The sequence below is a fragment of the Pelodiscus sinensis genome, chromosome 3 (assembly GCF_052426305.1).
Source record: "Pelodiscus sinensis isolate ZL-2025 chromosome 3, ASM5242630v1, whole genome shotgun sequence".
Lineage (NCBI taxonomy): Eukaryota > Metazoa > Chordata > Testudines > Trionychidae > Pelodiscus > Pelodiscus sinensis.
This window is the reverse complement of record NC_143054.1, coordinates 140,495,238-140,511,826: the sequence shown is the minus strand read 5'-3', so window position 1 is coordinate 140,511,826 and position 16,589 is coordinate 140,495,238. Positions and strand designations below refer to the sequence as shown.

The following is a 16,589-nucleotide window of genomic DNA, read 5'->3' as shown; positions in this document are numbered from 1 at the left end:
GAACCAGTTTTTCCCTTGCTGCAGCTCGTAATAAAACTGCCTCTGGCTACTTGTTGCTTACAAACTCAGAGTGAGGACAATGTTTTCTTCCACAACCAAGATAATTTAGGGTACGTCTACACTAGCCCCCAGATCGATCTAGGGAGGCTAATAAGGGCGACGCGGGATATTTAAATATCCCATGCTTGATTTGCATGTTCCCAGCCAGTCGCCATTTTAGAAATTGACTAGCCCTAAGTAACTGCCCGTGTCTACATGGGGCAGTGAAACGGGATTCCAATTTAAAGCCCCAATTCAAGTTAGCAGGTAAACCTCATTGCAGGAAGAATACCAGCTAATTTGAGTTAGGGCTTTAACCCTAGGTTGCGGATCTCTCGAGGCACCTACACAGACTTCTGTGTAGTGCTGGGGAGGAGCCAGTGGTCACGGTATATGTAGGTACCAATGACATAAGGAAGGGTAGGAGAGATGTCCTGGAAGCCAAATTTAGGTTACTAGGAAAGAGACTGAAATCCATGACCTCTATGGTGCCTTTCTCAGAAATGCTTCCTGTTCCACGTATAAGGGCAGCTAGGCAAGCAGAACTTCAGAGTTTCAATGCGTGGAGACGTTAGCATAGTGACGTTAACATGTTAAGGGAGATTAGAGAGGCTATCAAAATAAACTCAATAATATAATGGGGGATTTCAATTATCCCCATACTGACTGGGTACATGTCACCTCAGGACAAGATGCAGAGATAAAATTTCTTGATGCCTTAAATGACTGCTTCTTGGAGCACCTGGTACAGGAATCCACAAGGGGAGAGGCAATTCTTGATTTAGTCCTGAGTGGAGTTCAGGATCTGGTCCACGAGGTATCTATTACAGGACTGCTTCGGAATAGTGACATATTATTACAGCATTTAACATTCCTGTGGTGGAAGAACACCTCAGCAGTCCAACACACTGGCATTTATTTTCAAAAAGGGGAACTATGCAAAAATGAGGAGGTTAAACAGAAATTAAAAGGTACAGTGATTAGAGTAAAATCCCTTCAAGCTGCATGGAAACTTTTTAAAGACACCATAATAGAGGCCCAATTTAAATGTATACCCCAAATTAAAAAACCACAGTAAGAGACCTAAAAAAGAGCCACCGTGGCTTAACAACCATGTAAAAGAAGCAGTGAGAGATAAAAAGGCATCATTTAAAAGGTGGAAATTCAATCCTAGTGAGGTCAATAGAAAGGAATATAGACACTGCCGAATTAAGTGTAAAAATGTAAGAAGAAAAGCCAAAAAAGATTTTGAGGAACAGTTAGCCAAACACTCAAAAAGTAATAGCAAAATGTTTTTTAAGTACATTAGAAGCAGGAAGCCTGCTAAAAAACCAATGGGGCCCCTGGACGATCGAGATACAAAAGGAGCAATCAAGGATGATAAAGTCATTGCTGAGAGACTAAATGATTTCTTTGCTTCAGTCTTCACAGCTGAGGATGGTAGGGAGATTCTCAAACCTGAGCCGGCCTTTGTAGGTGACAAATCTCAGGAATTGTCCCGGACTGAAGTGTCATTAGAGGTGGTTTTGGAACAAACTGAAAAACTTAACAGTAACAAATCGCCGGAACTGAATGGCATTCACCCAAGGATTCTGAAAAGAACTCAAATGTGAAATTGCGGAACTATTAACTGTGGTTTGTAACCTATCCTTTAAATCAGCTTCTGTACCCAATGATTAGGAGACAGCTAACATAACATCAATATTTAAAAAGGGATCTAGAGGCGACCCAGGCAATTACAGACCGTTAAGTCTAACGTCAGTACCGGGCAAATTAGTGGAAACAATAGTAAAGAATAAAATTGAGAGACACGTAGAACATCATAATTTGTTGGGCAAAAGTCAACATGGTTTTTGTAAAGGGAAATCATGTCTTACTAACCTATTAGAGCTCTTTGAAAGGGTTAACAAACATGTGGACAAGGCGGATTGAGTGGATATAGTGTACTTAGATTTCCAGAAAGCCTTTGACAGTGTTCCTCACCAAAGGCTCTTGTGTAAATTAGGTTGTCATGGGATAAGAGGGAAGATCCTTTCATGGATTGAGAACTGGTTAAAAGACAGGAAACAAAGGGTAGGAATAAATAGTAAATTTTCAGAATGGAGAGCTGTAACTAGTGGTGTTCCCTAAGAGTCAGTCCTACGACAAATCCTATTCAACTTATTCATAAACAATCTAGAGAAAAGGGTAAGCAGTGAGGTGGCAAAGTTTGTGGACAATACCAAATGAAATTAATGGGTAGAAAGTTCCTCTTCACGCAGCGCACAATCAACCTGTGGAACTCCTTGCTAGAGGAGGCTGTGAAGGCTAGGACTATAACAGAGTTTTAAAAAAAGCTAGATAAGTTCATGGAGGTTAGGTCCATAAAAGGCTGTTAGCCAGGGGGAAGGAATGGTGCCCCTGGCCTCTGTTTGTCAAAGGCTAGAGAAGGATGGCAGGAGACAAATTGTTTGATCATTGTCTTCTGTCCACCCCTTCTGGGGCACCTGGCATTGGTCACTGTCAGCAGACAGAAAACTGGGCTAGATGGACCTTTGGTCTGACCCAGCATGGCCATTCTTATGGGTGCTTTCACCTCTCCATTTGGACCAGTCCTCTGACAGGGCATGATGCACAATAATTCCTCACCTCTTGCTGAATTAATCCCTGGCCAGAAGAATCTTCTTGTCACCCATTGGAGAGTCTTTTCTCATCACTGGTGTCCTGACCAGGGCATTACATGAGCGAGGTGCAAAAGTCTCTGGCACAACCTTCACAGGAGCAGCAACTGCTGCAGTATCTCTTGAGTCTGGGATTCTTCCATTATCTGACTGAGGCAGTCTCTCCGTATCTCAAAATGCAAGCCCCGGGTTTTGGGGGGTGGGGGAACACCCTCCTTTTGTTGGTCCCTTACATACACTGAAAAACTCTTTGTTTTCAAGCAGATAGAATATACAATAAAACTCCGATGGTCTGGCATCTGACAGTCCGGCACTCCTGATGGTCCGGCACCATCAGGAACCCGGAAGTGCTCCAGGCAGCCAGACTATTGGAGCTTCTCTGCCCCCAGCTTCTCCTATTCAGCTGCTGCTAAAACTGACCAGCAGTTGAATCGGGAAAGCCGGGGGCAGAGCAGCTGGGGCGCTGCTGGGTAGGTCCCCTAGCGCTGCCCCTCGGGGCTGCGGGACCAACCGGGCAGCACCCCAGGTGTCCCCGATTCAGCCGCTGCTGAAACTGACCAGCGGCTGACTACAGAAAGCCCGAGGCAGAGCTGCTCTGCCCCGGCTTCCTGGAATCAGTCGCTGATCAGTTTCAGCAGCAGCTGACCTGGGGACGCCTGAGGCAGAGCAGCTGGGGTGCTGCCGGGTTGGTCCAGTAGCACCACACCTCGGCGCTGTGGGACTAACCCGGCAGCCCCCCAGCTGCTCTACCCCAGGCGTCCTGATTCAGCCGCTGCTGAAACTGACCAGCGGCTGACTCCAGGAAGCCCGGGGCAGAGCAGCTCTGCCTCGGGCTTCCTGGAGTCAGCTGCTGATCAGTATCAGCAGTGTCTGACTTGGGGACACCTGGGGCAGAGCAGCTGGGGTGCTGCCAGGTTGGTCCCGCCGCGCCAAGGGTCGGCGCTACTGGACCAACCCGGCAGCACTCCAGCTGCTCTGCCCCAGGCGTCTCAGATTCAGTCGCTGCAGGTCAGTTTCAGCAGCGGCTGAATCAGGGATGCCTGGGGAAGAGCCAGACTATCGGAAGGGGGGGCTATGAGGGCTCTAAGGTGGCATCCCCCCCAACCCCAGACACCTCATAGCCCCCCCTTCCGATAGTCCGGCATATCTGATAATCCGGCACCCCCTGGGTCCCAAAGGTGCCGGATTATCGGAAGTTTACTGTAATCAGGATTACAAAGCCTTAATCAACAGAGCACACAAACAAAAGATAATGGTTAAATCAACAAATGTTAAAGGTACATTTCTATTCTCTGCAGCTACAAAAGTACGTGATAAGCACCATACTGCAGACACACATCTACAAAGCTCTCCTGACAAGTGACTGGTACTTATGTCCACATAATTAAATATTTTGAAACTTACTTTGTTCTATACAAGTCTGGGCAAGAGCAAAGAGCTCAGGTGATCGCTCTTCCAGCAACTGCTGGTGAATATTCACATATCGCAAAGTCCACCAAGGCAATGTCTAAAAGGGAGAATAAAACTATTTTACATTAATGATAAATACAACTGATTTTCTTTTATAAACATTTTAAAAATACAACTTCAAAAACATTGAAATATAGTTGCTTTATAAAATTTCAGTAACAAAACTAATCTACTTGAGATCAGGTTAAGGTAGGAAGTTTCCTACAATGTACACTCAAATTATACCAAGTTTGAATAAATCTTGAAAGTCGAAATAAAATAACAATCAATCAGTCACTAAATGGTTAACAATATTCTCCTTTTCTACTCCCCTCAATTGATGGGCTCTATCAACAACGCTACTTTCCAAACATCCCCTCCTTTGTTCTGGACAGTGGAATGATAAAAATTTGAAGCTCTCACACAAATAGGACAACTTTATCATCTTTGACAGATTTCTAGCTCAATATAAATAACTGCACAGGTTTTTTAAATAAAATAGAGAAAAGATGGCACCCAATAAAATCGAAAACATATAATTCTGATTTGAATTCCTTACAGCCTTGTCTCACTTTCAGCTTTCTATTTTAAGGGTTGCAGTTAAAAATGTCAACCATTCATCTCTTTGGACACTCTTTGTAGTGACAGGTTCAAAACTGGCAGTGAAGGTTTCTAGATGTTAGAATTTAAAGCATACCTTGTCAAGGTATATTCCTCGACTCAAGAACATGCACAGCTCACTGCAACATACAGTAAACTTCCGATAATCCGGCACCTTTGGGACCCAGGGGGTGCCAGATTATCGGATATGCCGGAGTATCTGGAGGTACTCCAGAAAGGAGGCTGTGAGGGGAGATCGGAAGGAAACGGCGCGGTGTGGGGCTAACCCTCTGCCGTTTTGCAGGGAGGCAGGGGAAGCCCCGCGCAGCTGCCAAAGACAGGCCAACTGGAGCTGCAAGCGGCAGCAGCGACTTGGGGAAGCAGCAGGGCAGAGCAGCTGGGTTGGTCCCACAGCGCCGCCCCTCACCCCTCTGCTCAGCACCAGGTAGCACCCCAGCTGCTCTGCACCTCTTCCCCAAGTCTGCTACTGGTCAGTTTCAGCAGCGGACTTGGGGAAGCTGTGCGGAGCAGCTCCAGTTGTCTGGCTGGCCGGAGCACTTCCAGGTTCCAGTTGGTGCCGGACCACTGGATGCCGGACAACTGGAGTTTTACTGTACATAAAATAACTATGGTATTCGGATATTTTAGGATTTGAGAAAAACATAATTCTGAGCACACTCCACAAAAGACGAGCTAATGTAATAAATCTGAAAAGTGCAGTTTATTATTCATAAATAGAAAACTATTAATATACTTATGAGAGAAAAGAATTTTCTTCTGAAATTGTCCAGTAATAGGAAATCATCTTCACTTCTTTCCAAACAGCAACAAATAAACTAGATTTTCTAAAATAATTTATCTTTTTCTTGTTGAAATGTAGATCCTTTATATTTAACAAAAATAATCTCATTTATGAGATTTATTACAGGTTGGACTCCCTTGACCAATCCCAGATGAGGAATTTTGCTGGAGCAGGAATCATAACTGCTCTCTCTTCTACTGGTGCCCCAGCCAGGGCCCACCACAGGCCCTTCTGGTCCCTATTCCCCCTTGCCTGTCATGCCAGGCAGCCCCATTGGGGTGCTTTGGGCTCTACCAAGTAGGGATGTTAGATAGCATGTAATTGAATAGTTATGTAACTGCATCAAATTTTAGTGCTTACATAATTATTTGATAGTCCCTGGATAGTCCCCCCAGGCAGTCCCTCTTCCAGCCAACCCCCTGTCACGCTATGCTGCTGCCTCTCTATTAGGGGCAACAGCACAGGGTGGCAGGTGGGAACTAGTCCGCGAGGGCAGACGGCTAAAAAACGAGCTCCTTGCACAGACCAGCTCCCGGCTGCTGCCTCACACTGCTGCCTCTAATAAAGGCAGCAGAGGGGGACAGCAGCAGCCCTGTCTGTGGGTGTCCGAGCTTCCCACAGACAGAGGCTACTCTGGCATGAACCTCCCCCCCAACCACGGACAGGGGTTGCTGCTGTGGAGCAGCTTCTGTTCACGGGGAGCAAGCTTAGGCCCACCACAGACAGAGGCTGCTTCACGGCAACCTTCTTTGCCTCTACCCCATGCTGCTGGCTTCTACAGCGGCAGCAGTAGGGCTGGGGAAGGGGCAAGGCAGCACCACACAGCCAGTGCTGCAGGGGAACCAGCTTCTAAGCCAGCTCTTCCCAGCACCGGATCCTGCCCCCACCCACTGCTTCTGTAGAAGGCAGCAAGGGGGGAGGGCAGGTGGGTCCACGAAGCTGGAATGCATGTAGAGCTGGCTTAAAAGCTGGCTCTCTGAACATATTGGCTTCCACCTGGCCCTGTCACCTTCTGCGTTGCTGCCTCTCTGATACAGCGTGAGGGGGGGGGGGGGGGGCAGGTTGTGTGCAGTCCACAGGATTAACCTATAAACCCATAATTATTGGTTAATCATGTAGTCTTCTACACGCTGACATCCCTACCACCAAGCAGCCCCACTGTGGTGCTGAGTTGCACCCAGCTGGGCTCCTGGCCCTGTTGGCAGCTCACAGCCTGTAGACCTGTCAGCTCGCAGGATTTCTAGGCACCAGTGCTTCACCGGGACTCTTCGGTTCTGGAACATCCATGGTCCAGATGTTGCTGGACACGAGAGTACTGGTTTACAGAGGTGCCAATTTTTGGCATTCTAAGGTTGGAGGCTAGCATCCCTAGAGGAGCAGAGTTAATATGATCGTGGTGCAATAGTGGTAAGATGCGTCTAGGAGTAGAGGAGTACAGGGATTGAGGCTTAGTTTTCAGCTGCCTTGCCTCTGATCTGATGTTTGCATAGTACTTTTTAAAAATATAACTCGGGTTTTTATACAAACACATACATGTAAATTCAGTTATGATTTATCATTTATGTATGGAAGAAAGTCTAAGAACTATCCAATTTACACTGGCTTCAACAAAGGCCTTTCCATTGTCTTTAGTGGAAGCTGGACGAGTTTTAGGAGCTTTTTGGAAGCTATAGTAGGAAGCATGAATGGCTTTCTTTAGTATAAAAACAGATGACAATGATGAAGTGTTTGCTTATGAAACCTAATTGAACAAAACAAACAACTGTAACACTAGAGATGTTCTAATCTACAGGTATCTCAGATCATAGCTCAAAGGAGAGTTATAATTGATTAAAGCTGTGCACATACAAGCAAAAGCTCATGATGCCATCTACACGTTTTGTTAGCCTATAAAGTGCTACCAGACTATTTGTTGTTGTTTTTTCCTGTAACAGACTTTAACTCGGCTACGCCTTGAAGATACTAGAGACAAGTAGTGTAATTTTGCCAATAAGATATTATACTAATAATCGCTAAGTATAAATTAAATCTCTATAGCAGAGTTGGGGAACCTCAGGCCCAGGAGCCGAATGCAGCCCCCAGCTTGCCTGGATCCAGCCCCTCAAGGCCCAGGGCTCCCACTCAGCATCGGCAAGGGCGATGCCTACTACAAAACTGGAGCACACAAAATCTAACAGTCTGATCCCTACTAGGCTCTGGTGTGGAAGGGGAATGTGGAGAGCGTATTTCTCATTTTCAGTCAGGGACCACATCAGGGAGGGTTTTTTTGTTTTGTTTTTTTCAGCTTCTCACTTGTCTGCAGCCCCTGACTGCTTTTCTATGGGTCAGCGGTCCCTGACCGAAAAAAGGTTTCCCACCCTTGCTCTACAGAAAGCCACTAAGTCCTTACTACCTACCAGATTTGGTTAATTTTAGTTATTTCACTGTATGTGTGTGCATGTAAACAAGTGTTACAAAATGATAGTGTCTCTAAATGCCAAGAAATTATCATATTGTGCACACACACACTTACTCATTCACTCTTCAGTTGTACAGGTAAGTGCACATCAACCCAGAGGACTGCACACACAGCATTCAGGGGAAAAGCCTAAACCAATTTACATTCAGTTGATTATAATCTGCCTAGAGAGGAGCCATCAAAAAGGATAATATATTAAGTATTTCAAACCACAATTAAATATGACTTACGATATCGAGCTGAACAAAGCAATGGCTCAGAAACAGGAGACCTTGTAAAAGAGGTCAAATCCGTTTTTCCCCATCACTTTGTTTAAAAACCCAAAGGAAATTTAAACAAGACTTTGTTGAGCAATGAAGACAACCCTATAAACTAAGGATATACATGGAGTTTATATGCTCAGTGATGAAAATTTCCTCTGGCCTGCAGCATGCCATGCAGATGTCTCAGAGAAGCAAAGAACATTTTTTTTTAATTCGCTTGTGTGTGTGTATGGTACTTATTTTTATTAAGTTTATTTTTTGAGAAGTGGTTTCAGGATTGTGTCTTGGAAGACTTCAAAATCTGTCAAGTCCTCAGTCTATCACATGTTTGTGAAAACAGGGCTATATTTATGTTTTTAAAAATAGATCTCAGAATTTATCCTATTCTAAAGTTCATTTACATGAATATTACAGAAATGAAATACTGCAAGATTTTGTTAGTTTTAAACTTAGATGAGAAAGAAGAGCTGGGTCACATCAGGAAACTTGCAGAAAATGATTCTCGGCAGTTATTACTCCTGAACTAGCATCAAGACTTGGTTGAACTACTTTTCAAGAGTGTAAACAAGCCTTTGGACTAGAGTAGACCCCTTCTCACTGCACCATGTCTGTTTGTACACAAGGTACATTTTCTCCTCTTCTGACCTGATTTCTGGAACTTAACAGCACTCCTCTGAGTGAAGGAGGAGAAAAATTGAGTGCCTGGTTTCCAATACAAAACAACCAGGAATATCAGTTCTATATGGAGATGCAGCTTGAAGTCGCGATTGCCTGTCCAACCACCAAGATGGACCATTTAAGCCACTGGATCTCAAGCCTGCTCAACCACAAAGCACTTGAGAGAAGACACTGTTGCTAAGGGCCTCCCCACCTCCAAAACTTTCCGCTACCACACAGACTGCTTCTAAGCTAAAGCAAAGGAGGAAAATAGTTAGAAAACTGTATTTTAAAGGAGAAGCACAAAGAAGCCTCTCTATTTTTCATGTGAAATCATGGGGGGGAGGGAAGGTAGGGATATGGTGCCCATTGATGTGTAGTGCTGGTAGTGTGCTGCCAAGGTGGGGAGCTAGCTGACAATCCAAAATTCAAGAAGAGAAATCCCATAGCTCCCCTTCCATGAACAGAAATAAGGCAGACAGAATGAGAAGAACAGGCATCCAGGCCAGACAATGTGCTGCAGTGGTTTCCAAAGATTATTTTTACACTTTATAGTAAGTAAAAGTTTGTGAAATAGAAAGGCCACATTGTATGGAAGCAGGACTGTCCCAGGTGTACATTTACACATACACTCATGTTATTCTAATTATACATGTAAGAAAAATGGCAATTCTAACATTCTGAAATCATTTTCATGAAACAGAGGTGCCTTCATCCCTCAAGGGAAAAAAAAGCCCAATAGAAACTTCTCTGGCTTAGCTACGATAAATCAATTTAAATAATTTTGTATTTAAATAAAGATGATCCTTGATTTTAACTTCCTCATTACTATAGTCACTGCTTTGTTGTGTAAAACTGTTCCTTTAGAGCAGTGGTCACCAACCAATAGATCGGGATCTACCGGTAGATCTTGGAGCCTCTGGCAGGGGATCCTGACTGGTTTGGCCAAGAGGCTATCAAGTGCCAGCACTTCAGCTGCCCCTCCCCCCACTGCTGCTCCTCTCCTGCCCTTTGCCTTGGAGCTGCTTCCCTCCACCCCAGGAGCCTCCTTCTTGCTGGGCAAGGGAGGGAGAGGAGGGTGCTGATGTCAGGGTGCTCCCCTCCCACTCTACATCCATTCTCCACAAAGCACAGAGGGGGCACAACAGGACTTGGGATGGAGTTTGCTGGCTGCTTTAGGGAGTGGTGCAGGGTCAGGGCAGGGGAGAGCCTGCTTAGCTCCACTGCACCACCACCCAGGAGCCCAGCTGGAGCCCACATCCCGAAATCCTATTCCAGTCATGAATCCCCTTCTGCGCACCAAGTCCCTGCCCCAACCCCGAGCACCTCTGTATCCAAACACCCTTCCAGAGCCTGCACCTAGAACCCCTCAGATCAGAGCCCCTCTCACACTCTAGATCCCTTCATCCAAGACCAGAGCCTGCACCTAACCCTCTGCCCAGTCTGATGGAAGTGAGTGAGGATGCAGAGAACAGGGTTGGGGCCTCAGAGAAGGGGCAAGGGTATTTGGGTCTGAGGTAGATCTTGGATTGCACTTAAATTCAAAAAGTGATCTCAAGCTTAAAAAGGTTGGGAGACCCCTGCTTTAGAGTATGTCTAAAAGCAGAACAGAGACCCCACCTCCCGCCCAAAATAGAGAAAAGACAAAAGAAATGGAAGAGAAAGAAAACAGTAGACAAGACTGAATCAAAGGGAAAAAAAATGAGAACCAATCCATGATTGGCAATCACAATTACTATTTACACACGTTTCATACCTGAATAGATGCAAGTTTGTGTCTTGAATGCACGAGAATCACTCTGGCTAAAATCAGCAAGATAGGAAGGGAAATCAAATTATAGACTGATTCACCATCCAGAACCAGCATACTCAGAACAGCTGTACACAATGCTTTGGGCTGAAAGAAAAAAGAACAAATAATATATTATCTGCACCAGACAATATTAAAGTGCTTTACTAGGAAATAACGTATTATAGGGCTTCAAAAAGATTACCCAACACCTCACCCACTGATGAAGTTTGCTCAGCAGGCTGACATACACTGGTATCCTCAAGTCACAACCCCACCCCAAGCCCTTCCCCTTCTTGCTTCATCTCCTGTTAGTGGGGTAGCCTCCCTAAATTGGAACATAAAGATCCACGTTCCCTATTGGCTAAAATCTGCACCTTCACTTAATAGCAGCCCCAATACATCAGAGTTCCATGTCAATTGATGATGATGCCTACCAACTATATTAACCAAAGCAGCCGCCGGTCATTTAATAAAGTAACCTTATTGCCACCCAATTAATTCAATTTAGTGTAACCTTCTATTGTCCAAATAAATTAATGCTGGATGTTCCTCAAATATAGTCAGTTACTGCATGCTACCTCCTTCCTCCTCCAACGCAAAGTCTTCTGTTGGGGGTAGTATTAGCTCAGTCCCCAAGGTACATGCAGAAACCTCTGTTGGGAAATTACACCCCATAGCTCCCTGATATAGGAAGCTTTCTGGAAGGCTGTCCCTTTGACTAATGGGGTATGGGTGGCAGCCCACATAGCATATCCTACTCTTAACAGAGTCCATGCAACCCTTCAACTATTTTAACTGTGCTGACAGCCTTCTGCCTTTAAAAATGAGTGGCACCTGGAAATATTTGCCATCAGCAGTTTACTCAGTTTATGTTTGGAAGGCTTAACAACTGCAAGTTATATACTTATTTCCAAAAGTAACAGCTTAGATTCTGCACAGGTTGAAGGTACTTGCCTGAGAAAGATCATCATCTTGGGTGAGTGGAGACTGCTTAAGCCCTGATTTAATATTAGCCGTGCAATATATATGGCTATTTAAATATTAATTTGTTTCCAAATGAAGTAAGGTTATCTGCATCTAAACACTAACCTTGACTGTCAATTTACACTAAAGAAAACTTTTGCTAAGTGAAATTCCTCCAATAACTCAGTTTTTAAGTGGGGCCAAATCCTTGCCACAGTAACGTTGGGGCGGGGTCCTACTGAGGTCACCTACAAGGCATCATGGCCCCCCAGCTGCTTATTGAGTCCCGCGCAGGGGCTGAGAGGTGTGTACACATGGAGCTGCCTGGCTGGGGGAGAGACAGACACACATCCTCTTCCTACCACCTGGGAGAGACCCGCTGCTCTGTCCTCAGCAGACAACTGATGCTGTAGCCAAGGGAGAAGTGCCTCTCTCCAGCCAGGCTGCTCTGAGCCCCATTAAGCAGGTGCGGGGCTGTGCTGCCATGCAGCTTAAGAGGGAACGTTAGTCACTTTATTTTTAGTTTTTAAACAATTAGAATAACAGGACTGTGGTCTTAGCTTATAACCTGGGGAAGTATCAGAATTCAATTATTTTTAAAAATCAAATTTATCAGGACAATATTAATTTTCCTTAAAGTAACTTTAGCATCCTTGACTAGTAGATTTGGTAACTTATGGTAACAGATGTTAACCTTGAGACTACTTTTTTATTTTTGTTATTAATAAGACTCACTGTTGTACATGCCTTATCTTGCTTAAGATCCCTGACTGCCCTAAGTAGTTTCCAAGTAATTTTCCCCAGTTCATTTCTCTTTTCAAACTAATCAGCTAATCTGAATAGCTGTCAATCACACTTTTTAGTCACTTTTTCTCCAAGATATAAATTCTTCAGGAAAATAGTTCCACCTCTAATATTCCTGTACCATCCATCCCCTTGACTGAATAAATACAATTATGATTTATTTAATTATGATTTATTTAAACTATGAGAAAAGAGACCTATCAGCTATTATTACATAATATCATCCTAGCAAATTCATACCTAAAAGGAAGATACAATTTTTTCCCCTTTTATTCAGAGCCATTATGTCAGCTTTCCCTATTTCCCATACAAAATCAGAGGCAATATTAGGTATGCTATTTAAGCACTTGAGTTCCTTAATGGATATTACGCATTCTGAGATTACTTCGGGGAAATGGAACACATACCTACAACTAAACCCCCAGCTGTTCCTCATTTGGAATTTATTAAACTATGTCAATATGTGCACTCATGAGCATCAAAGTACAATCCAATTCGGTTAAAGATCTCATAGGAGTATTGTTCGATTTCCCCATACACTGAGTGGGATAGGATTAATTCAAAGGGGAAGAACTGTACTTATGCATCTTCATGAACACATTGCTCATGGAAGTCATCTATAAGAATCCTATCTGCAGTTGATGTAAAAAATGGTATTACTTGACAATCGGTTCTTTTACCCGATTTACCAAGGGACAGAAATAATTATGGTCAGACCCAGTTATCAAGGCATTCATAGCACAAATTATAATTAGAAATGCCTTCAGGTATTACTGATGCCTAGATGTAGGAGGATGCATCTATCATCAACCCTGTAAGTGAAGCTATGCTAATGAAGAGAGGAGACAGAATGAACACAAGACAAGCGGTATAACGGTAAGACCAAGTTCATAAGGAACTTTGAAAATAAGAAAGTTAATGTTGAACATGACCCTGAAATGAAGGGGCGGGGGGGAAAACGAAAGCCTATTATGGTATTTAAAGTAAACTGATATGGTTGTTTCTTTATTCTTCAAATAAGCAACAGCATACTTAAATATGGAAAGTTGGGACTCAAAGTAGTATGGAGAAGGCATTGAAATCAGTTATAGTGACACGAGACAGAAACACAGGCAAAGCTTTCTTAGCCTAGATAGTCTCAGCAGCACTCTTTATTGATCTCTGCTACAGGTTGCACATGCAGAGTGGAGAGAATGAATTCAGAGAAACAAACAAAACATTTCAACAGGGCTCTTATTTTGTTAATTTGGATTACTTCTTCTGTTTCCTCCCATTTTTCTTGGGGAATATATGGATAGATTAGAAAGTTTAGACCTACATGAAAGTCCTTTTAGGACATTTAAGAATACAAATTGTAACATGAAAAACTTCCAACTGGTGAGGCTCTGGGAATGGAGGACACAGATAGGGCAAGGAGATGGAGGCTGAGGCCATAGCTGGAGGCAGGAGTGGGGCAAGGAACAGAGCTGGGTGGCTTCCACCATGGCACCTGTGGGAGATGGCCTAGGCCCAAGCTGCAATCCCTTAAGAGTTTGGGGACCTCAGTATTAGCTGTTTTAAGATACAAATGCTGGACTTTACAATCTTTCCGGGGAAGTTCAAAAAGTAATCTATTAGATAAATGCAATTAAATATTAGTTGCTGCTGGATATTAATGAGTTGTTAAAAACGCATCTTACACAATAATGTCCATATACACTAACTCTTCAAATTTATAGAAGCATATAACTCAAGCTTCCTAAAGCTACACAGTTGTAAAACAAGAGGCGTTTGTGCCTTTTCTGCTTCTTTATGATGTATAAAGGCAGCCCAAGAAAGTCTCTTACAAAAAGCAGAAATGTCAAAATACATTAGTTTTAAATAACTTTGAACATCTATTTGTTTCTTCCTCAATAAGGTTTCACATCTTCAGCTTCCAGTGTTATAATCCTCTTAATTTAACAGTGGACTCTTGAACCCTGAACAAGATTTGAACTTCTAATATTAAATACAATCAGGAAATTTCAGACTCTTTTTATATATTGGAGACTAGCGAACTAAAAACCCAACACAATATTTTTTGGTCAGGACACCATAACTGAACTGCAATATGATAAAATATGTCTGCTTTTAATATGAAAAATAACATATCTGAATTTAAATATACTTAGAAATATATGCCTGCAGACTCTACTGTAACAGATTAATGTCACCATTCAAACCTAATTAGCTTTCCAGCAGAACATGAAGTAAAGATTTTTTTTAATTACACAAAATCTTGCGTGCATATTTTTTCTAATATTCCATTTTTATCGTACTTATTATACCATACCTTGATTCTGTAGTTTTAAATCAGTCATTAATATTGCTTTAATCTTATTCAGAATTGAATTCTATATGCAAAGCAAGTCAGCTATGGATGTAAAATTAGCAGAGAATACTTAAATAGAAATGAAGTTTATGGTAGTGAACTATTATCAGAGCCCACTAATATTAGAGCTTTAATTAAGTCTAATTAAAATCACAGGTAACAGAGGATTCATCAGAAGCACAGACCATTCCTTTAAAAGATAAAGTTAATTCAGTTTTACTCCAGTAGGCTTTCAGTGCAGATATTCCATGCTGTAAATTCATTAAAGTCTTTGCTATTTGCTATGTTTAATTATCTTCTCAAGTAAACAGCTTAGCGCATTTATCAGTACTTTCAGGCCATGTGTCTTACTCTTAATGTTATTTTTGTATGGTTATAGCTAGCTGAGTGTATACATTAACAATCATATCCAGTTTTAGTTCCTTAATGGCTCAACAAGTTGCTGACATGAATTACAAAACAGCAACCAATTTTTAATGCACAATTGTGGCAAAGGCAGAAGCAGCCGTAGTATTGTGTTACTAAGGTAAAAAGTCTACTAACCATCTGAATTATGCCTTAGGGAGAAAAGGCGGAGCACCCTACTGTCTAGAATAAATTTCAAGATGGAAGTGGTTGGTGGGAGCTCTCCAGTTGCACAGAGGCTATGTTAGAAGTACAGCTGGGATTCTCTTCCTGGCTTTTACATCTATTGTGTGCTGAGTTGCATGAGAGCGTAAGGTCCCTGGACCATTTTGGAGGGATGGGTACAAGAGGCAATTTTAACATTGATTTTTGACTAAATAGGAGACTGTCAGTAGTCTGCTTCTTGTTCTTTAGTCTTCCCATCACTCCACCCCCAGCTTCATTCAGTCTCACTTCACTCCAGTCACATTGTTGAAAGAGAGAAAGGAGCATATTTAAGCAAATGCTTTCTGCCCCACCTCTAGCCAAGCCTGTAGGCCAAAGAAAGGGTGGAAAAAGTCAGCATCTCTCTGTTGCTTTCATTCCAGTATTCCAGGACAGAGTTAATACTAAAGAAACTATGCTGAACCAAAGATACAGAAGCACTCGTCAGTACTGGCTGGACCTCTCCCTTTGCTGGGATCCTGTCAGGAGGAAAAACTATAAAAGACAGCAGTCAGCACTGGACCACTCCTATTCTCTAAGCATAGACACACACAATGACTCAATAAGGTAAGTGTTCATTACACACAAAGAACAGACAGAGTTATAGTAGCTATGATACAACTATTCTTGTCTAAAATTCTGTGTTTTCCATGCAACTGATATAATGAAGTGGTGCAATCAAAGCGGCTCCCTGATCTGTTTTAAGCCATGGTTACACCAGCTACTACAAGAGAAGAAAAAAACGATGATGTATTTTTTACTTGTCAAGATTCCTCTCCACTCATATTTAACTAGAGGCATCAGCTATCATATTCTTATAACTAGATCTTTGCAGCCACTTCAACTTCTGTTAAGATAGGGAAATATAGTGAAGTTTTAGGGCAAAGTGGCAATTATACTTCAGTCTACAGCTAGAAGACTTAAAACATAAATGTATTACTCTGTTGTATATGAAGAGAAGATTCCAAAGTAAACAGAATTACGAACCATGACTTACTTCAAAAATCCCCTTACTATCTTGTAGGAGTATCATTTGTCTCAGTAATACAAATATGCTTAATGTTATCCTGTTTATTAAGAGTGTTACTGAAAAAGTGCTGAGCATCCACAACCCCTACTGAAGCCTACCTCAGCTATAGATGC

General features: G+C 42.7%; 1 protein-coding gene across 3 annotated transcripts in view; it reads right to left on the bottom strand.

Moving 5' to 3' along the window:
• Positions 1-16,589, bottom strand: part of TTC27 (tetratricopeptide repeat domain 27) — a 174,329-nt gene that overhangs the window by 149,769 nt on the left and 7,971 nt on the right. For all 3 annotated transcript variants that reach the window (XM_006131309.5, XM_006131310.5, XM_025188780.3), the window contains exons 4-5: positions 10,685-10,825; positions 4,104-4,206 (exon numbers count right to left, since the gene is read on the bottom strand). In XM_006131309.5, the coding sequence (XP_006131371.3) occupies positions 4,104-4,206; positions 10,685-10,825 (244 nt within the window). The remainder of the gene's footprint in view (positions 1-4,103; positions 4,207-10,684; positions 10,826-16,589) is intronic.